This window comes from Rhinoraja longicauda, chromosome 26 (genome assembly GCF_053455715.1).
Source record: "Rhinoraja longicauda isolate Sanriku21f chromosome 26, sRhiLon1.1, whole genome shotgun sequence".
Classification (NCBI taxonomy): domain Eukaryota; kingdom Metazoa; phylum Chordata; class Chondrichthyes; order Rajiformes; family Arhynchobatidae; genus Rhinoraja; species Rhinoraja longicauda.
In genome coordinates this window covers 21,999,931-22,027,193 of record NC_135978.1, presented here as the reverse complement: position 1 = coordinate 22,027,193, position 27,263 = coordinate 21,999,931, and the positions used below count along the sequence as shown (strand labels likewise).

The window sequence follows — 27,263 nt, the reverse complement described above, 5'->3', positions numbered from 1 at the left end:
GGACTATTGGATGCTATTTCTTTTAGTATCCCAACATCTTTACTTGACATTTTTTCTGGATGTTACAATGTATTAACATATAACATATAACATATAACAACTACAGCATGGAAACAGGCCTGTCCGGCCCTACCAGTCCACGCCGACCATTCTCCCTGACCTAGTCTCATCTACCTGCACTCAGACCATAACCCTCCAATCCCCTCCTATCCATATACCTATCCAATTTACTCTTAAATAATAAAATCGAGCCAGCCTCCACCACTTCCACCGGAAGCCCATTCCATACAGCCACAACCCTCTGAGTAAAGAAGTTCCCCCTCATGTTACCCCTAAACTTTTGTCCCTCAATTCTGAAGCTATGTCCCCTTGTTGGAATCTTCCCCACTCTCAAAGGGAAAAGCCTACCCACGTCAACTCTGTCCGTCCCTCTCAAAATTTTAAAAACCTCTATCAAGTCCCCCCTCAACCTTCTACGCTCCAAAGAATAAAGACCCAACCTATTCAACCTCTCTCTGTAGCCTAAGTGCTGAAACCCAGGCAACATTCTAGTAAATCTCCTCTGTACCCTCTCCATTTTGTCGACATCCTTCCTATAATTTGGCGACCAGAACTGCACACCATCCATGTATTGTAATGCATTTTACCAGAACCAAGGAATGCAAGGCACGAGTGGGAAGCTATGCCCGGTAAAGGGGTGGGGAGCGCGGCAAACATCACCTGGTGACCCCAATGTTCAATCATCGGGGGTTCCAAATGGCGGATTCTCGGAGTTTACCGCCAGCTGCCAGTGTGCCCACTCTCCGGCGAGGCCCAGAAGATTCCAGACACAATAGTCCCCAACAGCAAGACTGAGTACTTTTCCAAGGGCAGGGGTTTTTTAAAGCGAGAGGGCACAGGTTTAAGGCAAGAGGGGAGAAATTTAAAAGAGATATGTGGGGCACATTTTTTTCACCCAGGAGGTGGTGGTTATCTGGGACGAGGTGCCTGAGGAAGGCGTAGAAGCAGATAGTATTTTAACATTTAAAAGACAATTGGTCAGGTACTTGGATGGGAAAGGAGTGGAGGGATATGAGCCTGATGCAGGCAAATGGGATTAGTGTGGATCAACAGAATGGTTGGCATGGACAGGTTGCACTGTATGACTCTATAATGTGACAGCCAATGTGACAGCAATGAACAGAGGATGACCTGTTCCACAGACTGGCTCCTGTTCCCACTCGCTCAGTAACCAGATGTGAGTCGAGGATGACAAGGACAGCTCCGATGTCACTGACCAATGGTGGATCTAATCCAAAAGCACCCACTCCACTCTAGCAACAAGAGCTTGCAGCGTGCATGAACGTGAACTGGGATGGGTGGGTGGCAACGACTGTACACTCTGGGCCAACATGGCACGAGACCCTTTCTGGCATCTTCAAGCTCCTGCTACCTAGTGCAGGGCCGGCAACATTTGCTGGAAGTATCATCACCTGACTCTCATCTTGGCCACCCCAACACTCCCACCATTGGTCACCCAACACGTCCATTGCCATGATACCCCGTCTTCCCAGCCAAATGGATAATGGAAAGTCTTCAATTATGTTATCTTTCCGTCTCCAATATCTTTTTTACACTACACAAGCAATAAACTAATATATTTTCCATAAATTGAAGCACCCTGACATTTCCGATGACCCTTCTTCTGCGCCTTGCATCCAGCAGAGAATTGGGGACTGGTTTTCCATCAGAAGGGACTCCAGGACTCTGGAAGGTTGGGGAGCCGGTTACAGAGGATGTTAAGGGTGCGAGAGGCCACCTGGAAGAGAGGGTCTGCAGTGTCCCAGGCCCCTACCGACCTCCGATGTCAGATCATCTTGGCAATTGCAGCGCGTGGTCGCAGTGGTCGTCTGTGGGGCTGTCTCGACGGGTTGCTGTTTAACTCTGCCAGAGTCATCGCCTCATCCTGCGTCTCGGATTTAATTTCTTTCAACAGGGGCAGCATGGAACGCCAGCTTCGTTCTGACAGGGGAACAGACACCAAAGGGTTAAAACCGGTGCAGCTCCTGCAGTCTGAATGCACAGGTTGGCGCAAGGCATAGGGCAAGGCTGGGAAGGCTGGACGTACAAGCACAGGGAAAGGAGAAGGGCAGAGAGGGAGACTGGGGAGGGTAGAGGAGGAGAAGGATTTGGGTGGAAGGGTGTGGTGAGGGGGGAGGTGGAGGGTGTGGTGAGGGGGGAGGTAGAGGATGTGGTGAGGGGAGTGGTGGAGGGGGAGGTGGAGGGTGTGGTGAGGGGGGAGGTAGAGGATGTGGTGAGGGGGGGTGGAGGTGGAGAGTGTGGTGAGGGGGGAGGTGGAGAGTGTGGTGAGGGGGGAGGTAAAGGGTGTGGTGAGGGGGGTGGTGGAGGGGGGGTGGAGGGTGTGGTGAGTGGGGGTGGAGGGGGGAGGTGGAGAAGGATTTGGGTGGAAGGGAGTGGTGGAGGGGGGAGGTGGAGGGTGTGGTGAGGGGGGCTGGAGGGTGTGGTGGGGTGGGGTGGAGGGGGGAGGTGGAGGGTGTGGTGAGGGGGGGGTGGAGGGGGAGGTGAAGATTGGAGAATGGAGTAATTGGAAGGAGAGCTTGACAGGGTAGAGGTGGATGGGGGAAGAGATTGGAGGTGGAGAGTGGCAGACCCAAACAGGAGAAAGCTGAATAAGGATGGTGGGAGTGGCAGATGGGAATTGATTTGGTGGTGGAAGAGAGGGAAGGAGGGATTGAAGGTGGAAGGGGCGGTAGGGGTTAGGGACACAGTGGAGGGACATAGATGATTTGGAGAGGAGATGTCTGGTTTGACAGAAACGCTAGCCCCGTCCTCAAAAGGAACCCAACGTAGCCCCTCCCTCCACCCATACACGGACCCAGTGAATCCCCTCCCTCCACACACACTAACCGAGTGCATCCTCTCCTTCCACTCACACACTAACCGAGTGCATCCTCTCCCTCCACTAACTCCCCTCCCTCCACACATACTAACTCAGTGAATCCCCTCCACTAACCCAGTGAAGCCCACCCTGAATGTGATGACGTTAAGCCCCTCCCTCATTACCCTGAGTTGACTGAGTGGCCTTTGACACAATGCTGGCAATATGTATTGGGGAGGGGTTGGGTGAGCAGGATAAACTCATGGGAGAGAGGAAGAGGAGGGCAGGGGGGAGGAGGAGGTGGGTGTGGATCAGAAACTCCAGCACAGGCACTGGACAAGGTCTGCAGCAAGAGAGCAAAGTCTGCCATTCACCTGAAGGTGGGTCAAACAAGTGGGAGATGGTGAGCCTGCCTCTGTGCAGGTGGATTGGGGCAGAGGAGTGTGACATTCTGACCTTAGTTGCCGCTTACCTCCACGAGTTATCTTGGCGGTAAAGGTCGAGTTCCTCCTCAGCAGCTCCGAGTTTCCTGGTTCCTCATTGATGAGGCCGAGGTCAGTGTTCCACCTGCTCCAGTTCACTTCATCCACCCTGCACGGCACAGGACAGGTACGTTACCCCTGGCAGCTGTCCAACACCCCAACCCTTGGGACATCCAACTACTCCAACACCCCAACCCTTGGGACATCCAACTACTCCAACACCCCGAACCCTTGGGACATCCAACTACTCCAACACCCCAACCCTTGGGACATCCAACTACTCCAACACCCCAACCCTTGGGACATCCAACTACTCCAACACCCCGAACCCTTGGGACATCCAACTACTCCAACACCCCAAACCCTTGGGACATCCAACTACTCCAACACCCCAACCCTTGGGACATCCAACTACTCCAACACCCCGAACCCTTGGGACATCCAACTACTCCAACACCCCAACCCTTGGGACATCCAACTACTCCAACACCCCGAACCCTTGGGACATCCAACTACTCCAACACCCCAACCCTTGGGACATCCAACTACTCCAACACCCCAACCCTTGGGACATCCAACTACTCCAACACCCGAACCCTTGGGACATCCAACTACTCCAACACCCCAACCCTTGGGACATCCAACTACTCCAACACCCCGAACCCTTGGGACATCCAACTACTCCAACACCCCAACCCTTGGGACATCCAACTACTCCAACACCCCAACCCTTGGGACATCCAACTACTCCAACACCCCAACCCTTGGGACATCCAACTACTCCAACACCCCAACCCTTGGGACATCCAACTACTCCAACACCCCGAACCCTTGGGACATCCAACTACTCCAACACCCCGAACCCTTGGGACATCCAACTACTCCAACACCCCGAACCCTTGGGACATCCAACTACTCCAACACCCCGAACCCTTGGGACATCCAACTACTCCAACACCCCGAACCCTTGGGACATCCAACTACTCCAACACCCCGAACCCTTGGGACATCCAACTACTCCAACACCCCGAACCCTTGGGACATCCAACTACTCCAACACCCCGAACCCTTGGGACATCCAACTACTCCAACACCCCAACCCTTGGGACATCCAACTACTCCAACACCCCGAACCCTTGGGACATCCAACTACTCCAACACCCCGAACCCTTGGGACATCCAACTACTCCAACACCCCAACCCTTGGGACATCCAACTACTCCAACACCCCAACCCTTGGGACATCCAACTACTCCAACACCCCAACCCTTGGGACATCCAACTACTCCAACACCCCGAACCCTTGGGACATCCAACTACTCCAACACCCCGAACCCTTGGGACATCCAACTACTCCAACACCCCGAACCCTTGGGACATCCAACTACTCCAACACCCCATCCCTCTACCCCCACCCCCCGAAGCCCCACTCCCTGCCCTGCCACCCGCTCCTCCCGACACCCATTTCCCTGGAGTCCCGCCGCACACACACTGCCTTCCTGACGCCTGCAAAGTCCCAGCCTGCACTCCCCAGGGAGTCTCAGGGACAAGGCGTAGCACAGTGACACAGTCGCTTCCTCACAGTGCTGGAGGATCAGCTACAAATTCTGACCTCAGGTGCTGAGACCTCATCTGTCCCTCGTCCACATCCCAAAGATGTGAGCAGATGGATGGATGGATGGCTGACCTCGGGGACGCGAGCCCGGTATCTCATTTTGCGCTCTGCAGAAAGGTGCAGAGGTGTTCCTTGGCCCGATTCCTCTTTACCTGAAACACCACCTCTGATCCTCCTGCCCATCGAACGTAAGCCCGACCATCACAAGCTCTCCCGACCTGAACCTGGCTCTCAGGCATCGCGGAAGGCTCTTCTCCAGGTCCAGAATGGTGATGGCTCGCTGGCAAGGACACAGAGCTGGCGTTACAGACAGGGACGAGAAAGGCAACCAGAAGCAAGCGGTACACTGACTCCACGGGGAGGGTAACAATGCCTTTCTGTAATGACGTGGGCCCACAGGAGACATGTTCTAGACATGCCTACATCTGGTCTCTCAACTCAAGGAGGGAGCACAGATCCTCCTCAGATGCAGATCCAGAGCAAGTAAGATCATGAGGGACACCTGCCACCCCAGTAACGGACTGTTCCAGATGCTACGATCAGGCAAACGCCTCCGCTGTCACGCTGTGAAAACGGAGAGGATGAGACGGAGCTTCTTCCCACAGGCCATCAGGACTGTCAACTTTTATAGCCCCAGAGACTAAATTTTTGTCGACACTAATAGTAACTTATTAACTTTATTTATATGCTGTAACTGTAATTCTTTTTGTGCACAACCCGCAGGCATTGCCACTTTCATTTCACTGCACATCGTGTATGTGTATGTGACAAATAAATTTGACTTGACTTGACTTGACTTGACTTGAGGACAGGGATCCCTTCCTGAGAACCGGTCGTCACCCGAACAGTTTGCTGGGCAGAAATGCAGCCACCTATCCATATACTTATATAAAAGCATTGGCCAACCAAGGGCAATGTGCAGTTAAACGTGTGCGTTTAACTAAACCATTCGGATATTGTAAATCGAGTTCCTACACAGCAGGAGATGCTTGCAGCCCTGCATTCCGTCCTGTGAATGTGCTAAACGCTCGCTCGTATTTACAGGCTATTCTTAAGTTGGGCGTTCAAATCGTGGCCTGGTGCTGTAATGGAGGGAGTGCACCAGCGATTCACTGGTCAGATTCTGGGATGGAAACGATCTTCCAATAATGACATAAATGATCTATTCTCTCCACGGGTTTGCAGAATGAGCAGGGATCTCCCTGACTAAGTTCAAACCGGTTGATATGACGGTCTGCAACCAGACATCATCATTTTACAGCAAGGAGTTTGTCAATCAGGAGAGAGGGAAGGGATTTCTTCACGGAGAGGAGAGTGAATCTTTCGAAGTCCCTACTACCCAAGAGGGCCGAGGAAGCTTCATTGACAAGTTTATTCAATACAGTGATTGGTAGATGTTTGGACTTTAAGGGAGTAGAGGGATGCAGGGTTAGTGCAGGGAGTGGCTCCGAGATTTACAGTAAGTTCAACCACAATCTTATTGAACGATCAACGATTGATATTGAACCTTTGATGTTCTTAAAATGCATCATAAATAAAAATGATTTTATTGCCAATCTTTGACCATAAAATAGTACCTGATAAATGCAGGTAATATTGGGGCTCTCCAATTATTGGCGCTGAGGTAAAAATAAGATATCTACTCTGTGTCAAATCTGTGCTGCCCTTCCCCTGGTCGTGTGTGGAGGAACAGAGGAGAGGGAGCTTCACTTCTGGTCTAACCCGTGCCCTGGGAGTGTGTGGCAGGGCAGTGTGGAGGGAGATTCACTCTATGTCCAAACTATGCTACTCTGCATTGAGTTTGACAGGACAATGACGTGCCTGGATGAAGCGGAACAGACAGATAGCTTAAAGTCCATTTACCTGAAGTTTCCAGACACCTTTACTGTCCTTGGAGATCTCTTCCACTGTTTTACTCATCCGGGCAATCAGCATGTTGAGCAGAAGGATGTAGGTAAGGATGACATACAATATCAGCAGGAAGATGAAAACCTTCTTGAATTTGTAGTTCTCGGTGAACTCCAGGTCTCCCATGCCGATGGTGAATCGGAACAGCTCCAAGGAGGTTGTCCCAAAGTTCTTGTAGGTGGTGTCCTTATGGCAACCAGGTTTGGTGTTGTTGTAGACACCGTCCTCAATCAGCACCACCAAAGCTGCAGAGGGAAGGCAACGGGTTGTGAGGCCATGCCATTTCCTCCTCACCTCCACTTCCCCCTGACCTCCACTTCCCCCTGACCTCCACTTCCCCCTGACCTCCACTTCCCCTCCCTGAGATAACAGCTTTCACTCCTGAGAAGATAGACGCAAAATGCTGGAGTAACTCAGCAGGACAGGCAGCATCTCTGGAGAGAAGGAATGGATGACATTTTGGGTTGAGATCCTTCATCAGACTGGCCCGAAAGTTATCCATTCCTTCTCTCCAGAGATGCTGCCTATCCCGTTGAGCTACTCAAGCATGTTGTGCCTGTCTTCAGTGTAAACCAGCATCTGCAGTTCCTTCCTCCACAGTATACACTCTTCCCTGGGTTGGTGGACCTACGGACAGCCCACACATAGAAACAAGTGTTTGGGAGGCTGGTGGGATGGACCTGCCAACTACTGCCGGGCTGCAACAATCGGACTGGGTGGAGCCGAGGTAAGCTGGGAACTAGCTAGCCAACTAACTAACTAACTAACTCATTCACTCACTCACCCTCCCACCCACCCACCCAATGTGCGAGTGAGTGAGTGAGTGTGTGAGTGGGTGTGTGAGTGGGTGACTGTGAGTGAGTGAGTGAGAGTGAGTGTGTGGGCGAGTGAGTGAGTGTGTGAGTGAGTGAGTGAGTGAGTGAGTGAGTGAGTGAGTGAGTGAGTGAGTGAGTGAGTGAGTGAGTGAGTGAGTGAGTGTGTGTGTGTGTGTGAGTGAGTGAGTGAGTGAGTGAGTGAGTGAGTGAGTGAGTGAGTGAGTGAGTGAGTGAGTGAGTGAGTGAGTGAGTCTGGTGGCTCTCTTCCTGTGCACGCTTGCTCTCCCCTCACTCTCCACACCTGCGATACTCCCCAGCACACTGTGCTTGTTCACTTACAACTTGTGAACCGTTTGGGTTTCGAACAGTTCTCAGGGATGGAGTCCTGTTGTAAACAGGGCAGCACCTGTAAGCACCGACATTCAGATGTGGCCTGGATTGGGGGATCTTAGTTATGGGAAGAGATTGGACAGGCTTGGCTTGTTTTCCCTGGTGTAAAGGAGGCTGCGGGCAGACCTGTGAGAAGTATATAAAATGATAGCGGCATTGATAGGGCGGACAGTCAGAAATCTTTTCCCACTGGCAGGCGTAACTTAACATGAGAGGAACAAAGTTTGAATGGGATAAAAGGGGAATGTTTTCCACTCAGAAAGTGTTTGGCAGCTAGAACATGCTGCCAGTGGTGTTTTGTGGAGGCAGATACAATCACAACAGTTAAGCAGCATCTAGACAGGCACTGGGAGAGCCAAGATATAAGAATAGGGATCTAACACAGGCAAATGGGACTAGAAGAGATACAGGTAGATAAGGGCCTGTGTTTGTGTTTATCATCTCTGTAACTCCATTGCCAACTAAGGGAAAGGAGGGAGTTGGTGCGGAGGGTGTGGGGATTGAAATGTCTCTCACAAAAGACTATTGATGAGGCAACTTTTGATTTGAGCCATTGAGGTGTTCTTGCGGACTCAATGCGGGTAAATGGGAATGTGGAATGTGGAAGGGCCTGTTTCACTGCTGTACGACTCAATGTCCTCATGGCTACTGATCTACAGAGAAAGGTCACGTCTGCTGTGGGGCCATGAAGCGTGAGCAGGTTCAGGGTTCTCACGGCTCCGTTTGTCCAGGTGAGGCATACAATGTAACTCACCAGCTCCGAATCCGAAGAGGAACACGGCGTAGACGAGGAGGAAGCTCATCAGATCCGTCAGGATGATCTGTAAGCAACATGTAAAAGGCTCAACCCGCAAAGTGGTGAAGTGAGTCCTCAGTTTAGTTTAAGTTTAAAGATACAGCACAGAGACAGGCCCTTCAGCCCATTGAGTCCATGCCGACCACTGATCACCCATTCGCATTAGTTCTATGTTATTCCATTTACTGTCCCTCTCTCTTTCCTCCTCCTGTTGCTCTCCCTCTATACTCTGCCCATTATCTCCTCATCCCAGATCCGTTCATGGTTACAGTAAGGTGTGTGTGTGGGGGGAGCGAGCTGTGTTTGCCCACTTACCTTCTGCATCATCACACTGTAGATGCCCATTTGCTGGAAGCCCCGGGTGTAGTATAGTGTATTGATCCAGCCAATCGCCAACGAAATCACCATGAAGCCCACGTACTCCTCCCGTCCGACAATGTACAGAACGGATGCCGACAGGAGCAGCAAAGCCTGAAGGAAACTGCAATAAACCGACAGGAAATGAAGGTTTAAAAAATACCTGCAGATGTTGGAAATCATGGATAAAAACAGCAAAGGCTGGAAATACTCAGCAGCTCGGGCAGGGACTGGAGAGAGAGATCGATAGTGTTTCAGTTAGTCAGAACCTGGGATGCACTGCTGGAGAAAGTGGTTGATGCAGAGTCAGCCAGCAGCGTTTAGGATGTGTCTGGACCAACCTGTGCACCTCCCAGGTGTGGAAGGCTGCAGATCATCGATGGGGGGATAGGGTCTAATATGGATGGGTGCCCACTGCTGTAGAGGTGGCGGATCGAATGGCCTGTTTCCATGCTGCATGGCTTGATGAGTTTCTCTCTCCACAGAGGCTGCCTTACCTGCTGAGTTTCAAGAGCAGTTCCTATCGTTGTTTCAGAAGACTCAGGAAATTCACCATGACTCTTGCCCAGAAGACTAAGGAAATTAAGCATGTCTGTCAAGACTCTTATCAACTCCTGCAGATGCAACATGGAGAGCACCCTATTGATATGCATAACAGCTTGGTTTGGCAACAGCTGTACGCAAGACAGCAAGACATAGCAGGTAATGAGGAAAAACGTTTTCAGTCAGAGAGTTGTAAATTTGTGGAATTCTCTGCCACAGTGGAGGCCAATTCTCTGAATGCTTTCAAGAGAGAGCTGGATAGAGCTCTTAAGGATAGCGGATTCAGGGGGTATGGGGAGAAGGCAGGAACGGGGTACTGATTGAGAATGATCAGCCATGATCACATTGAATGGTGATGCTGGCTCGAAGGGCCGAATGGCCTCCTCCTGCACCTATTGTCTATTGTAATTGTGAACACAGCCCAGTCCTTCACGCAAACCAACCTCCTCCCCATCAATCGGTATTTAAGCTTCCTGCTGCTTTGGGAAAGGTCATGATCAAGGACCACTCACACCCCGGTCATTCCCTCTTCTCCCTTGGGCAGAAGATATAAAAACTGGAAAGCTCATACCACCAGATTCAGGAACAACTTCTTCCCCACCATTATCAGACTCTTGAATGGACCTCTCATAAGCTAAGGATGTATTCCCAGTTACCCGAACTATCTGATCTACCTACCGGCATGGTGGTGCAGTGGTAGAGTTGCTGCCTTACAGTGCCTGTCACCCAGGTTTCTATCGTGACTATGGGGGCTTGTCAGTACGGAGTTTGTACGTTCTCCCCAAGACCTGCATGGGTTTTCTCCGGAATCTCCGGTTTCCTCCCATGCTTCAAAGACGTTCAGGATCGCTAGTCAGTACGGACTCGGTAAGCCAAAGGGCCTGTATCACAAAACTGAACCTGGTTGCAGCCTCTGCACGTTTTTTCAATAAGTACTTATGCTGTAACTGTAACACGGAATTCTGCAATGTTTCATTTTCCCCTACCTGTTTCACTCATGTAGAAACATAGAGACATAGAAAATAGGTACACGAGTAGGCCATTCGGCCCTTCGAGCCAGCACCACCATTCAATATGATACAGCTGATCACCCAAAATCAATACTCCACTCCTGCTTTCTCCCCATGTCCCTTGATTCCGTTAGCCCTAAGAGCAATATCTAACTCTCTCTTGAAAACATCCAGTGAATTGGCCTCCACTGCCTTCTGTGGCAGAGAATTCCACAGATTCACAACTCTGAGTGAAAAAGTTTTTCCTCATCTCAGTCCTAAATGGCCTACCCCTTATTCCTAACCTGTGACCCCTGGTTCTGGACTCCCCCAATATCAGGAACATTTTTCCTGCATCTAGCCTGTCCAATCTCTTAAGAATGTTATATGTTTCTAGTAGATCCCTTCTCATCCTTCTAAATTCCAGTGAATACAAGCCCAGTTGATCCATTCTTTCATCATATGTCAGTCCTGCCATCACAGGAATTAACCTGGTGAACCTACGTTGCACTCCCTCAATAGCATGAATATCCTTCCTCAAATTAGGAGACCAAAACTGCACCCAATACTCCAGATGTGGTCTGAACAGGGCCCTGTACAACTGCTGTAGAACCTCCTTGTTCCTCTATTCTCGCGACGAAGGCCAACATGCCATAGTATGATCTACCTGGATTGTACACAAAACAATGTTTTTCACTGTGTCTTGGTTCATGTGACAATAAACCAATGATGCCATATATGGTGGATACACAGCGAGAGTGCTGTGGGTGGTGTGGGTTTGGGACTCACAAGAGGATGTCACAGTAGCCGTCGATGGAGATGGACTTCAGAGTGCGCTGCCGCCGCAGGAAGACCTCTTCCACCTGGGGAGGGAAACACCATCACTCAGTGAGCCGGCCGGCCGGCCATCCCAACGTAACCCCCATGCCTCCTCTTAAATCAAACACTTCGCGGAGCAGAGATAATGGGTGAAACGGTCGCCGTCCTGGGCAAGAATGGTGGGGCCGTGTCGATGGGCCGAGTGGTCTGCTCCTCCTTCCCGCTGAGTAATCCACCTCGCCCTCCCACAGCGCGGCGCTCACTCACCGCCCCTCCCACAGCGGCTCAAAACAGTGGGTAGAGTCGATACACGTCCAGCATGGTGGGAAATAGAGGGGCTGAATGGCCTGCTCCTGGCCCTGTGTAACAGGCTAGTGAGAGGGGCTGAATGGCCTGCTCCCGACAATGTGCGACAGGCTAGTGGGAGGAACAGCCTGATCTTGTTCCTGCATAGTTAGGGGAAAGACTAAAAAACTTAATCCTGGTCCAGGACAACAGGAGAGAGCCTGAAAGGCCTGCTGGCCCATCGTAGCAGGCTAGAGAGGGGCTGAACAGTCTGAGGCTGGCCCACCGTAGCAGGCTTGAGAGGGGCTGAACAGTCTGATGCTGGCCCACCGTAGCAGGCTAGAGAGGGGCTGAACAGTCTGATGCTGGCCCACCGTAGCAGGCTAGAGAGGGGCTGAACAGTCTGATGCTGGCCCAGTATAGCAGGCTGGAGAGGGGCTGAACAGTCTGATGCTGGCCCAGTGTAGCAGGAGGTGAGGGAATGCTGCGCTGCATGGCTTCCCTCACTCCCCCCTCTAGCTGTCCTTGGTGACTAGTCTGTGGGAGAGGTGACAGTGAAGATGCTCACCCCCTGGAAGAAGAGGTAGAGGGCCCCGAGGATCATGGTGCTCTGTCCGGCCAGACGCAGGTAGCCAGTCATTGTGTACTCCATTGGGAACGGAGGCTGCAGCGGGAAGAAAGTGGATAAGAGTTTGCAGTGAAGCAATGGAGCGGAGCTCACACCACAGCCCATTCCGTACCGCCAGAATAAATGTGCAACGTTACTTGGCAAACCCCCTCCCACAGCGCGGCGCCTCCTCCCCGCCCCTCCCACAGCGCTCCCTCCCCGCCCCTCCCACAGCGCTCCCTCCCCGCCCCTCCCACAGCGCAGCGCTCCCTCCCCGCCCCTCCCACAGCGCTCCCTCCCCGCCCCTCCCACAGCGCTCCCTCCCCGCCCCTCCCACAGCGCTCCCTCCCCGCCCCTCCCACAGCGCTCCCTCCCCGCCCCTCCCACAGCGCGGCGCTCCCTCCCCGCCCCTCCCACAGCGCGGCGCCGCCTCACCGCCCCTCCCACAGCGCGGCGCTCCCTCCCACAGCGCGGCGCTCCCTCCCACAGCGCGGCGCTCCCTCCCACAGCGCGGCGCTCCCTCCCACAGCGCGGGGCTCCCTCCCCGCCCCTCCCACAGCGCTCCCTCCCCGCCCCTCCCACAGCGCGGCGCTCCCTCCCCGCCCCTCCCCCAGCCTATGTGACACCACGTCTGTGACCCAAGGGCTGATTACAGAGGCCGCTGCCACACCTTCCTGTTCTCGATCCTGTTGTAGGCGGTGGTGGTGAAGACAATCATGTAGCCCAGGTAGATGATAAACTTGAAGTAGAAGATGAACTTGGCAAAGTTATTCCACTTCTCCTGCAGCAGTTGGTTGAGAGGCTCCAGCAGCAGCATCTCGTGTCGGTTCTGGCGGGGTGAACACAGTGTTAACAGGGCTGGGCTGAAGAAGACACCAAGAAACAGCATCTGCGGGAATCTTGAATATAAAACAAAGTGCTGGAGGAACTCAGCAGGTCAGGCAGCATCTGCGGAGGAGTGGACAGAGTGTGTTGCCTGTAGGTCATCGGCGGTACTGCGTGAGCACAGCAGAGGGCGCCACAGCCCACAGTGACCATACACAACCTTTTTTTTGTACAAATACTTCATTCCAAAAACAAAAACTAACATTCAAAGTATTAACGCGATCCAATCAGAAGATGCCTGTATTGGCAGTTTACAAACAGAACAGTTATCAGATTAAAATTCTGCCAACTCTGTCAATAATACATTCGACCTCCCACGGCGACCAGCGTTCACGGAAGGCCTCCAGCGTCCCCCTGGACACCGCCTGTTCCCTCTCCAGGGACACGCGGGCACGGACGTGGGCCCGGAAGAGGGGCAGGCAGCAGTCTCTGGTGTGGCCACTGACTACCTGCTGCCTGGACCATCGAATGGCCATCTTGGCCAGGCCCAGGAGCAGATCCCACCCTCCCGATCGACCCACCCCACTCCCTGCCTTGTGCCCAAATACCAAAACCGTGGGACTAAAATGCAACCAAAACGTGAGGAGCAGCCCCTTCAGATATTCGTACAGGGGCTGCAACCTCTCACACTCCATATACACGTGGAACACGGTCTCTTCCTCGCCGCTGAAATTACAGGCGGCTGGCGAGTCTGTGAACGAACTCAAACATTTATTACACACCACAGCCCTATATCTGGAGCTTCACTGTGTGCCTGACCCTGGGGAGTGTGTGATGGGACAGTGTAGAGGGAGCTTCACTCTGTGTGACCCTGGGGATGTGTGTGATGGGGCAGTGTAGAGGGAGCTTCACTCTGTGTGACCCTGGGGATGTGTGTGATGGGGCAGTGTAGAGGGAGCTTCACTCTGTGTGACCCTGGGGAGTGTGTGATGGGGCAGTGTAGAGGGAGCTTCACTCTGTGCCTGACCCTGGGGAGTGTGTGATGGGGCGGTGTAGAGGGAGCTTCACTCTGTGCCTGACCCTGGGGAGTGTGTGATGGGGCAGTGTAGAGGGAGCTTCACTCTGTGCCTGACCCTGGGGACTGTGTGATGGGGCGGTGTAGAGGGAGCTTCACTCTGTGCCTGACCCTGGGGAGTGTGTGATGGGGCAGTGTAGAGGGAGCTTCACTCTGTGCCTGACCCTGGGGATGTGTGTGATGGGGCAGTGTAGAGGGAGCTTCACTCTGTGTGACCCTGGGGATGTGTGTGATGGGGCAGTGTAGAGGGAGCTTCACTCTGTGTCTGACCCTGGGGAGTGTGTGATGGGACAGTGTAGAGGGAGCTTCACTCTGTGCCTGATCCTGGGGAGCGTGTGATAGGGCAGTGTAGAGGGAGCTTCGCTCTGTGCCTGACCCTGGGGACTGTGTGATGGGGCGGTGTAGAGGGAGCTTCACTCTGTGCCTGACCCTGGGGACTGTGTGATGGGGTGGTGTAGAGGGAGCTTCACTCTGTGCCTGACCCTGGGGACTGTGTGATGGGGCGGTGTAGAGGGAGCTTCACTCTGTGCCTGACCCTGGGGACTGTGTGATGGGGCGGTGTAGAGGGAGCTTCACTCTGTGCCTGACCCTGGGGACTGTGTGATGGGGCGGTGTAGAGGGAGCTTCACTCTGTGCCTGACCCTGGGGACTGTGTGATGGGGCGGTGTAGAGGGAGCTTCGCTCTGTGCCTGTCCCTTTTTTTTACTTTAACAAGGAGCTTTTATTCAATTAATCACAAATGCAGAGTTATGAAAAAATCAAGACTGCCATTAGCACTGGGATTGGGATGGGGGGTGAGAGTGGGTGATTGGTGGGATGTTGGGGTGAGAGGTAATGAAAAGAGGCGAAGGATAAGGGGCAAAGGTGAGAGGTGGAGGGGTGATGGGGTGACAGAGTGAGGCTGAGGGGTGGAGGCAAGGGCTGAGGGTGAGAATGGGGGTGTGGGTGAGGATGGGTGTGGGAGTGAAAGGTGGGGAGTGAGGGGTGGGGAGTGAGGGGTGAGAGGTGGGGTGGGGAGTGAGGGCTGGGGAGTGAAGCATGGGGAGGGAGAGGCGGGGCGAGAGATGGGGAGGGCGTGGTGAGGGGTGGGGAGTGAGGGGTGGAGAGTGAGGGGTTGGGCGGGGCGAGGGGTGGGGAGGGCGTGGTGAGGGGTGGAGAGTGAGGGGTTGGGCGGGGCGAGGGGTGGGGAGGGCGTGGTGAGGGGTGGGGAGTGAGGGGTGGAGAGTGAGGGGTTGGGAGTGATAGGCGGGGCGAGGGGTGGGGAGTGAGGGGTGGGGAGGGTATGGGGAATGAGGGGTGGGGAGTGAGGGGTTGGGAGTGAGGGGTGGGGAGTGAGGGGTGGGGTGTGAAGGGTGGGGAGTTAGGGGTGGGGAGGGCGGGGTGGGGTGAGGGGCGGGCTGAGGGGTGGGGTGAGGGGTGGGGAGGGCGGGCTGAGGGGTGGGGAGGGTATGGGGAATGAGGAGTGGGGAATGAGGGGTGGGGAGTGAGGGGTGGGTTGAGGGGTGGTACGTGTTGCCTGTCCATTCCCAGACGATGGCAGTGCGGAGGGATGGTTCTGCTGGCTGAGGGAGGCCTCTGTGTGCAGGGCCCAGCCTGGGCTTGGTCCTTACCGGAGTCTCGCTGCTGTAGGCGATGATCTCCAGCACGGAGGTTTTCTCGTGCGTGTCCAGTGCAGAGAGGTCGTACAGTGAGGAGTGCACCGGCCCGTAGGCCCACTCCCGGAACTTCCTGGATAGATGCCGGCACCCCTCCTCCTGGATCTCTCTCCCAATGATGTACCTCAGCACCTGAGGAGACAACGTCCTGCATTCACACACAAGGAACAGAAGCTTGCAGTCTGTGGCAGTGTGTCGGTCACTCAGGCCAGTGTTCAACCCATTACTCCAGAGACCTGGGCATCTTACACCAGGCTGAGGGAGCGCCGCGCTGTGGGAGGGGCAGTGAGGGAGCGCTGCATTGTGGGAGGGGCGGTGAGGGAGCACCGCGCTGTGGGAGGGGCAGGGAGGGAGCGCCGTGCTGTGGGAGGGGCGGGGAGGGAGCGCTGCATTGTGGGAGGGGCGGTGAGGGAGCGCCCCGCTGTGGGAGGGGCGGTGAGGGAGCGCCGCGCTGTGGGAGGGGCGGGGAGGGAGCTCTGCATTGTGGGAGGGGCGGTGAGGGAGCGCCGCGCTGTGGGAGGGGCCATGAGGGAGCGCCACGCTGTGGGAGGGGCCGTGAGGGAGCGCCACGCTGTGGGAGGGGCGAGGAGGGAGCGCCATGCTCTAAATAAAGTTTGGCTCATCAGAATGAATATACAACAGCTGGGCTCCCTGTGGCGAACTAGTGTCAACACGGACTGGCTAACCACACACATAGACAAGACATCATTAAAACAGTACAAAAGTAAAGGTACTCCCCCTCTCTATATTTTTTGTCACGCACCCCCTCTCCATCCCACACTCCCCCCCCCCTTCTGTTAGAAGCCCCCTCTCCCTGGCATCCTCCCCCCATTCTGTCCTCACACACGCACCACTACTCTCAATCACACACCCCTCTCTGTTACAACTCTATCCTCTGTCACCCTCCCTCTCTGACCTGTTATTCTCTCTCCCCTGACATCTGTCAGACTCTCCGTCTACAAACCTATCTCTCCACAGATGACTTAACCCTCTCTGTCTGAGCTCCTGGCGCAGCGCTGTGAAAGTGGAGGAGCAGCCGGGCTATTGCAGGTCAGGAGTGTGTGGAGCCCACAAGCAGGGGACCTTCCCTCCCATCCCCAGCCCCGGCACCCACCTCAATCTTGCCCATCTTGGCGGCCAGCTTGAGCGGAGTGAGCCCCTTCTTATTCCGCACGCTCTCCAGACTGAGTTGAGGTTGGAGCTTCACGCTGAGCCTGAGGAGAAGGCCGTACATCTCGGTGATGAACCTGGTGTTCTCCTTGCTGTTGTCGGAGATGGATACCAGTGCATGCAGCACGTTGTTGCCCCTCGAGTCCACTGCCTCGATCTGTGCCTGCTGGTAGGGGTTTTCCAGCAGGTGCTTCACCAACTCTGGCTGGTTGGTGCAGGCGGCAAGTGAGAGAGGCAGTTCCCCTGTCAGCAACAAACGTTTAGATGTCAGAGATACAGCATGAAAACAGGCCCATCGGCCCACTGAGTCTGTGCCGACCAGTAATCATTCTACACTAACACTATCCTACACGTTAGGGAGAATTTGCCAATGTAAATCAACCTACAAACCTGTACGTCTTTGGAGTGCGGGAAGAAACTGGAGCACCTGGAGGAAACCACAGGGTCATAGGGAGAACGTACAAGCTCCGTGTAAACACCAACCATAGTCAGGATCGAACCTGGGTGTCTGGCGCTGTAAGGTAGCATCTCTACTGCTGTGCCACTTTGCCGCCCGGTATGTCAACTCCCACAAGCACTTAGAGAGCATAATGCTCTAATGCTTCGGCCAATAATGTCCGCGTGAACATGATGCCAAGATAAAATAATCTCCTCCCTCTGCACGTGAGCCATATCCCACCATTCTCTGCACATCCATGTGTGCCACTATTGTATCTGTCCCCATCCTCACCCCTGGCAGCATGTTCCAGGCACACACCACCCTCTGTATGTCCTGCACACCTCCTTTGTACTTTTTCAGGCAGATTGTCGTAGGGGGGAAGAAACATGGAAAGGAGGGGTTGAGGTGGGACAACGCCTGCCGAGTGATGGGTGGATACAGACGAGTGGGGTTTGATTGGAAAATGGGTGGAGCAAGTGACAAAAGCTGGAGGTGAAAAGGAGACAAAAGGGTGTCAGATAAGGAGGGAAGAGGAGGAGTGAAGTGTAAAGCCAGAGGTAGGGATATAGGAGGCAGCGATCAGAGAGGAGGGAAGAATAAAAAGGAAATAAGGGATTCGGGGATGGGAGATAAGTGATTGAAGGAGGGGAAAAGAGCAGAGTGAATGGAAAGGTGGGAGAAATGAATGGACACGGGGTGGGCGGACAGGGAATAGAAGGGGTTTACTACCTGTAATTGGAGTATCCGATGTTCATACATTGGGTTGTAAGCTACCCAAGCGGGAAGGTGAGGCAGTGTGCTTGCAGATTGCAGGTGGCCTCACTGATGTAAAGGAAGAGTTGTGCCCATAGGGACAGGGATTCCCCAGCCCAGGACCGGTCAACGTGGAGATGGAACATCCAGCATTCAACATGAACATGGAGCCTGAGCAACAGGACTGCTGCTGGAGTGCAGCACTTCCCAAACGACACACCTGCCTGCCTGTCCCATCAGACACCTCCTGCCCCGACCGGGGACCAGCCTGTGGTTCACCCACTGGCCTCACCAGTCACCTCAGAGCTCACAGAACCAGAGTGGAAGCAAGTCACCCTCCATCATGAACAATGGCATCAGACTGCTTGAAAACGGCTTCCATTCTGCAGAGGGCCAGCAAGGATTTGATGGGCTGAATGACCTGTGCAGTGATGATTCTCTCACCGTTGGGTGACTCATTGGGTGAGACTGTTAGGTACCACAGCTGGACTAGGCTGAGACACCCTAAAATCAGTAGAGGGGAAGAACTTCAACACTTCAGAGTTGTTTAATACAGGGGAGTGATGGGTGCCTGGAATGTGAGGGGTGGTGGGCGTGGACATGATGGTGGCATTTGGGCGGCTTTTGTATCAGCAGCCGGATATGCAGGGAGTGGAGGCACATGTATGTCCAGGGAGTGGAGGCACATGTATGTACAGGGAGTGGAGGCACATGTATGTACAGGGAGTGGAGGCACATGTATGTACAGGGAGTGGAGGCACACGTATGTACAGGGAGTGGAGGAGCATGTATGTACAGGGAGTGGAGGCACATGTGTGTACAGGGAGTTGAGGCACATGTATGTACAGGGAGTGGAGGCACATGTATGTCCAGGGAGTGGAGGCACATGTATGTACAGGGAGTGGAGGCACATGTATGTACAGGGAGTGGAGACACATGTATGTACAGGGAGTGGAGGCACATGTATGTACAGGGAGTGGAGGCACATGTATGTACAGGGAGTGGAGGCACATGTATGTACAGGGAGTGGAGGCACATGTATGTCCAGGGAGTGGAGGCACATGTATGTACAGGGAGTGGAGGCACATGTATGTACAGGGAGTGGAGAGACTTGGATCACAGAGGTTGGCGGCTGCAGGTTAACAGATCTCGCACCCGTTCTCTACCCGAGGAACATCCAATTCCCATAAACACAAGGTCCTTGGCAACCATCCAGCCATCAATGTGCAGCCGGAGTGTGGTAGCACAGCCTCAGGCAGGGCAGCATGAACAACGTTGATGTTGAGAGTGGGTTTTGTTCCCACGCTGCACGTAACCCAAGGCCCTCAGCAGGCAGGCTCACCACACATCACAAGACTCTGACTAATGACAATCTTTGCTCGCCTCATGTTATACAATCTGGCATCTCTTACACTGGTGCAGGAAGGAACTGCAGATGCTGGTTTAAACCAAAGATAGACACAAAAAGCTGGAGTAACTCAGCGGGACAGGCAACATCTCTGGGTGACGTTTCAGATCGAGAACCTTCTCAGGATAGTGGTGCAGAGTAGAAGGGTCAGGGAGGAAATAACTCACCAAACTTTGCTATAGTTAAACAACCTCATGGGACTTACTGTGTTGGCACTGTCTATATATGTAGCAGGTAGAGAGTGTGCATGTGGTTTAGAGAGACAGTACGTGTGTGTGTGTGTGTGTGTAACTTATAGAATGTGTGTAGCTGAGACTGTGTGTGTGTGTGTGTAAGTAAGCGAATGAGTGTGCATGTGTAGCTGTTACAGTGCAGCTGAGAGTGTGTGTGCAGCTGAGGGTGTGTGTGTGAGTGTGTGTGTGAGTGAGTGTGAGTGTGTGTGTGAGTGTGAGTGAGTGTGTGTGTGTGTGTAAGTAAGCAAATGAGTGTGCATGTGTAGCTGTTACAGTGCAGCTGAGAGTGTGTGTGTGTGTGTGTGTGTGTGTGTGAGTGTGTGTGTGTGTGAGTGTGTGTGTGTGTGTGTGTGTGTGTGTGTGTGTGTGTGTGTGTGTGTGCGTGCGCACACATGTATCTGTTCCCACTGGTGTACTCCACTCCGTGTTCCCATTCCTCGGCTCCCTCGTTCCCTTCTTCCACAGTCGCTGCTCTTCCTACCGAAGTAGAATCCGGGCTGCCCCTCTCTGTCCTTGAAGAACAAGCCGTTGGCCTTGGCATGGACGTCGGCACCGTTACAGATCAGGAGCGCCACGTAGTGCAGGCAGCGGCGTTCGATGGCGATGTGCAGTGCCGTCTGGCCTGGGGGTGGGGGGGGATGGAGACAGGGTTAGTCATCAGCCAGGCAGAGCGAGACGCAGGGCCAGGGCACACACACACACCCTCCTCCAGATACTCTACAAAGTGAAACTCCCAGCCCCAGCACACGGGCATCGACAGGTTGTCATTACAACCAAGCCCACTGCACCCACCATCTTCCACCAACCCCATCCCATCACCATCCAAATCCCTCCCTGACTCGCTGCCCAACTTCCACTGCATTCCACCCCATCGCTCTCCTCCATCCAACTCCCCAGACCCCACTGCACCCCCATCTACCCCACCATCTCCATCCCATCGCTTGCCAAATCCCAACGTATCCCATCCCATCCCATCACCTTCCTCCAAACCCCTTCCCCAAACCCTGCCACACCCCACCTGCCCTAATCCCCATCTCCCCCAACTGTCCATCTCATTTCACCCACCCCGTCCACAAACCCCTACCCATCCCATCGCTCTCCTCTAAACCCACTCCCCAAATTCCACCACATTGCACTGCACTCCCACTCCCCTATTCCATCTCGCCCGACTCCACCCCAACCCACTGACCTCTCTCTATCCCACCCCACCTCGCTTTACTCTGGAATTCCCAGAAGATGCAGGGTAATCCCAGGGTGAGCACCATTGCCATGTGTCCCTGCATGTCCGTACCCTTGTAGTAACTGTCCATGTAGGCTGCATTGATGAACAGCCCAAGGTCATCTGTTTTCTCTGCAATTTCCAGCAGCACAGGGATGGTGTCATTGCGATGGTTGCTCAAGTTCAGCAGAGCCTTCAGCAAGGCAGTTTTCCCTGTCTCTGGGTCTGCGAGACAAGCAAGATGATCTGCATTAGGATCCTGTAGCAGTTACAGTAACTCAACGGCTACGAAAACGATTCTCTTCCATTCCCATCGGCTCTTTCCTTGGTTCCCTTCAAACCTTTAGTCTAGTTTAGTTTAGTTTAGAGATACTGCGCGAAAACAGGCCCCTCGGTCCACCAGGTCCGCGCCGACCAGTGATCCCTGCACACTAACTCCATCCTACACACACTGGGGATAAATTTACAATTATACCAAGCTAATTAGCCGACAAACCTGTACGTCTTTGGAGTGTGGGAGGGAACCGGAGATCCCAGAGAAAACCCACGCAGGTCACGAGTAGAACGTATAAACTCCGTTCAACACAAGCACCCATGGTTAGGATCGAACCCGGGCCGCTAGCGCTGTAAGGCAGCAACTCTACCGCTGTGCCACCCTCAAATCCTGTTACACTCTGATGCCCCCATTAGAAGGTACGAGAATCTGAGAACCATGACATCCAGCTTCAAGAACAGCTTCTTCCCAACAACCATCAGGTTCTTGAAACACCCTGCACAACCCGATCTCAGCACCAAACTACTATGGCCTATGAGGTTGCACTACATACATCAGCTTATGGTCTGGTTAGCTAGTAGAACTGATAATTTATTGCATTATTATATATTTATTTGTTGTATTGTAGCTTTAATAACCTAAAGAGCTCCAGCAAGTAAGAATTTCATTGTTTTGTTGCTGGTGCATATGATAATGAATTACTCTTGACTCTTGCCACTGAGAACATAATCTATTAGGATATAGAACTAGAAGGAGGCCATTCAGCCCCTTGAGCTTGACCCACCCCTCAGGAAGATCAGGGCTGTTCCAATGGAGATGGATGCATCACAGAATGGCCTATTTTTTAACTGTATTTTGAAATTGTTGCGATATTTTGAGGTTGAGTGGGCCATTAATGACAGGAGGAGAAGGGGCGAGGGGAGACTTCAGCCCAGACTAGTTGTATTCCGATGGACAATAGACAATAGGTGCAGGAGTAGGCCATTCGGCCCTTTGCACCAGCACTGCCATTCACTGTGATCATGGCTGATCATCTACAATCAGTACCCCGTTCCTGCCCTCTCCCCAGAGACAACTGGAACCCTTGCCCTCCTTTCAGCTTTCGTGATTAGAAGCAGTTTGTACTAACACCGAAACTCCAACTCTGCAGAACTAGGAGTGAGGAAGCTGATTTGAGGTCAGACCACTGCTCGGTGAGTGCATGTGACAGACAGGGCATGCACGTTCAACAGGAAGCTGATCGAGGGGGAGCTGGGGAGGGGAACAGGCCCCAGGAGACGGGTCTCCAAATTTGAGGAAGGATATTCTTGCTACTGAGGGCGTGCAGTGTAGGTTTACAAGGTTAATTCCTGGAATGGCGGGACTGTCATATGTTGAAAGACTGGAGCGACTAGGCTTGTATACACTGGAAATTAGAAGGCTGAGAGGAGATCTTATCGAAACGTATAAGATTATTAAGGGGTTGGACACGTTAGAGGCAGGAAACATGTTCCCAATGTTGGGGAGTCCAGAACAAGGGGCCACAGTTTAAGAATAAGGGGTAGGCCATTTAGAACTGAGATGAGGAAAAACGTTTCCAGTCAGAGAGTTGTGAATCTGTGGAATTCTCTGCCTCAGAAGGCAGTGGAGGCCAATTCTCTGAATGCATTCAAGAGAGAGCTGGATAGAGCTCTTAAGGATAGCGGAGTCAGGGGGTATGGGGAGAAGGCAGGAACGGGGTACTGATTGAGAATGATCAGCCATGATCACATTGATTGGCGGTGCTGGCTCAAAGGGCCGAATGGCCTCCTCCTGCACCTATTGTCTATTGAGGCTTCCAGTGGAGCTTAGTTGTGGAGCACTACTCAGAGGTGTCAGGCCCTGGTCTTACTTCCCAGACACTCACAGCTTCAGAAAATGGATCCAAAGACCAACTAGTTCCCCCCAGTGTGGAGCTTGAAAATGGCACCGTTAAACCGAGAAGAACCAACTCATGCACTGCCCCAGCTGGTGCACTGAGCTATACTAAGCAACAGCTCACTCGACAAATCGTCTGCAATGTGCAGCAATTGTCCTTAACAAAGCATGTTCCACACCAGCCCCACCACCCCCACCCACTCATCCACTTCCCATCGCAGGCATTACACACAGGTCTCCATGTCCATAACACAGTCACCGCCCTTCCGTGAGGCTCTCCACAGTGGAGAGAGGGTATCCGGGTGGCTGTGGGACCGCTCCCAGCTCTGAAGCTGAAATTTGTGAATCCAACACTTGAACTGCATGATCTTGGCCAATCACCATTATGTACAGCAGAGGGAGTGTCACACGGTAGGAAGGGTAGTGGGGGAGGGGCGGTGAGGGAGGGGCGGTGAGGGAGGGGCGGTGAGGGAGCGCCGCGCTGTGGGAGGGGCGGTGAGGGAGGGGCGGGGAGGGAGCGCCGCGCTGTGGGAGGGGCGGTGAGGGAGCACCGCGCTGTGGGAGGGGCGGTGAGAGAGCGCCGCGCTGTGGGAGGGGCGGTGAGGGAGGGGCGGGGAGGGAGGGGCGGGGAGGGAGCGCCGCGCTGTGGGAGGGGCGGTGAGGGAGGGGCGGTGAGGGAGGGGCGGTGAGGGAGGGGCGGGGAGGGAGGGGCGGGGAGGGAGGGGCGGTGAGGGAGCGCCGCGCTGTGGGAGGGGCGGTGAGGGAGGGGCGGGGAGGGAGCGCCGCGCTGTGGGAGCGGCGGGGAGGGAGCGCCGCGCTGTGAGAGGGGCGGGGAGGGAGCGCCGCGTTGTGGGAGGGGCGGAGCTGGGGTAGCTCTGCACTGTCAGGAGAAGCAGGGATGAGCAAACTCCACTCTGACAGAGGAGCAGGACATGCTGGACACTTTATATCAGAGACCAAACATCAGACGTTTAGTTTATTGGTGTTGAAGCAGCTTGGGAGATGTCAAGGATGTGAAAGGTGGAAGATAAATGGAAGATTTGTGTTGCAGACTGTTCACCTTGACACTTGGTCTGGACTCAGGCGGGACGAGTGGCCATGGGAGGAGGTGGGGTGAGTGGCCATGGGGGGAGGTGGGGTGAGTGGCCATGGGAGGAGGTGGGATGCATACCTCTGAATTCCCAGTCAGTGAGGCGTTTGTTGTTCCGGATCAGGTGCTGCAGGAATCCATCTAACGTGCACGCATTGCCTTTGGACACCACCTCGAATAGCCACTGCCGCTCGTACACTGAATTCTGCTCATTGCTTCTAACCGAATCCAGAGAAAGGCTCCTGGAAACAAGAAGCAACTATTTACAAAACTGGGCTCCAATCCTGCAGTCCCCCGCTATTAAAATATTGCTCTCACTTTCCAAACTATCTTTAATAATAATAATAATGCATTTTATTTATATAGCACTTTTCATATACTCAAAGACGCTTTACAGAGATTTTGAGAACATAAGGAAATTAATAAATAGATAAATAAGTAAATAAATAAATGAACAGAGAAAGGAGACAGAAGGTGAGGTGACCTTCAGTGGTTGAAGGCAGTACTGAACAGGTGAGACTTCAGTGATGTTTTGAATGTGGTGAGTGTGGAGGAGTCTCTAACGGTTTGGGGTAGTGAGTTCCATAGGGTGGGAGCAGCGATGGAGAAAGCCCTGTCCCCCCAGGATCTGAGTTTGGTCCGGATGTGGGGGGATAGGAGATTGGCAGCGGCAGAGCGGAGGGTGCAGGTGGGAGTGTGCCTGTGGAGGAGGTCGGTCAGGTAGGATGGGGCCAGGTTATGGAGGGTTTTGTATGTTATGAGGAGGATTTTGTACTGGATTCTCTGGGGGATGGGGAGCCAGTGGAGTTTATAAAGGACGGGGGTGATATGGTCACGGATCGAGGTGTGTGTGAGTAGACGGGCAGCGGAGTTTTGAATGTATTGAAGTTTATTGATGATTTTTGAGGGTGCGCCATAGAGGAGGCTGTTGCAGTAGTCCAGACGGGAGGTGATGAAGGCGTGGATGAGGGTTTCTGCAGCTGTGGAGGAGAGGGATGGACGGAGACGGGCAATGTTTTTGAGGTGGAAGAAGGCTGTCTTTGTGATGTGTTTGATGTGTTTGTCGAAGGAGAGGGTTTGATCAAGGATGATTCCAAGATTCCGGATGTGAGGTGAGGTGGATACTGGGAGACCATCAATGTTGAGGATGAAGTTTTGGGTGGATTTGGTGAGCGTTTTTGCACCAATGATAATGATTTCAGATTTGTTGCAATTGAGTTTGAGGAAGTTTGATTGAAGCCAAGATTTTATTTCAGTGATGCAGTTTGTCAGTGTAGAGTGTGTGGTGGGGGAAATTGACTTGGTGGAGATGAGGAGCTGGATATCATCGGCGAAGCAGTGGAAGTTGAGACCATGACGGCGGATTAATTGACCAAGGGGGAACAGGTAGAGGATGAAGAGGAGGGGCCAAGGACTGAGCCTTGGGGGACACCTTGGGGGAGAGGAGCGGTGGGGGATTTACAGTTGTTAATGGAGATGAACTGGTGTCTGTCAGAGAGGTAAGATTTGAACCAGGATAGGGCTGTGCCGGTGATGTTAAGGGAGGTTTCAAGTCGGGTGAGGAGAATGGAGTGATTTATGGTGTCAAAGGCGGCGCTGAGGTCAAGTAGGATGAGGATGTTGAGGTTGCCAGCGTCGGAGGAGAGGAGAATGTCGTTTGTGATTTTGAGGAGCGTAGTTTCAGTACAGTGGTTTGAGCGGAATCCGGATTGGAAAGTTTCATACAGGTTATTGGTAGAGAGGTGGTATTTGAGTTGATATTTGATATTTGATATTTGATATTTGATATTTGATATTTGAGGTGGTATTTGGTATTCTCCCTGCCTCCCTCTCCCCCTCTCTCTCCCCCCCCTCCCTCTCTCCCTCCCTCTCTCTCTCACAGTGTACAGTACCCCTAATATTCACCAGAGCTTTTTGCTTTACAATCGTTTTTTGTTTGTTAAACAGCAGAGAAATTAATTAATGATTGCATCTTGTAGTAACTTGAAACACCTCGAGCGTTCAGGGGTGAAGGAGATAACAAGAGTTGTGGGTGCTGCCCGGTCCATCACAGATCCTGACCCCCCCACCCCCACCCACCATCGAAGGGATCTACACGAGGAGCTGCTTCAACAAGCCAGCCAATGTCATCAAAGACCTCACACTGCCCGGGCCACGCTCTCGTCTCAATCCTACCAGATCCTGAAAACCATGACCAGCAGGTTCAGGAACAGCTTCATCCCATCAACTATCAGGCTCTTGAAACTCACGCAGTCACAGGGAGAGAGTGCAAACTCCACATAGACAGCACCCGAGGTCAGGATCGAACCCGGGTCTCTGGAGCTGTGAGGCAGCAGCTCCACCCTCTGCACCACCGTGCCACCCTAACCTCCTTTTCCTTGATCACACTCCCAACCTGCCCACTTACTTTTCCCTCTCCTTCGGCGATGGGGTGCTTGGATTCTGAGACAGTTGATAACCTTTTGGGTAAAAGGAGTCCATTGGGGCCTTGCATTTCGAGCCGTCAGCTTCGCGGAAGTGATATTGATGCGGGGTCCTCTTGTGATGTTTGGGTGTAGAAGGGGCAGGGCTCTTGGCCAGCACGGAGTGGCCGCGGGTGGAGTTGGAATTGTCCAGGTCCTCATCCTCAGTGAAAACCTCGTCCGTGTCGGCACTCAAGGTGACTTCAGCAGTGATCTCGGGCTGACTCTCATCCTCACTCGGTAACCGTCTCATCCCTGTTCCGCAAGCCTACCCAGGCAT

General features: G+C 53.4%; 1 protein-coding gene across 1 annotated transcript; it reads right to left on the bottom strand.

Moving 5' to 3' along the window:
* Window positions 1-426: 426 nt before the first annotated feature.
* Window positions 427-27,263, bottom strand: LOC144606459 (transient receptor potential cation channel subfamily V member 1-like). The gene is given in 15 exon segments (XM_078422585.1): window positions 427-2,001; window positions 3,351-3,469; window positions 5,128-5,255; window positions 6,839-7,128; window positions 8,843-8,909; window positions 9,200-9,365; window positions 11,563-11,636; window positions 12,446-12,541; window positions 13,155-13,313; window positions 15,995-16,171; window positions 17,154-17,452; window positions 20,524-20,664; window positions 21,334-21,486; window positions 24,603-24,763; window positions 26,929-27,263. Coding segments are annotated over 15 exon segments (2,520 nt in total). The 3' UTR covers window positions 427-1,846.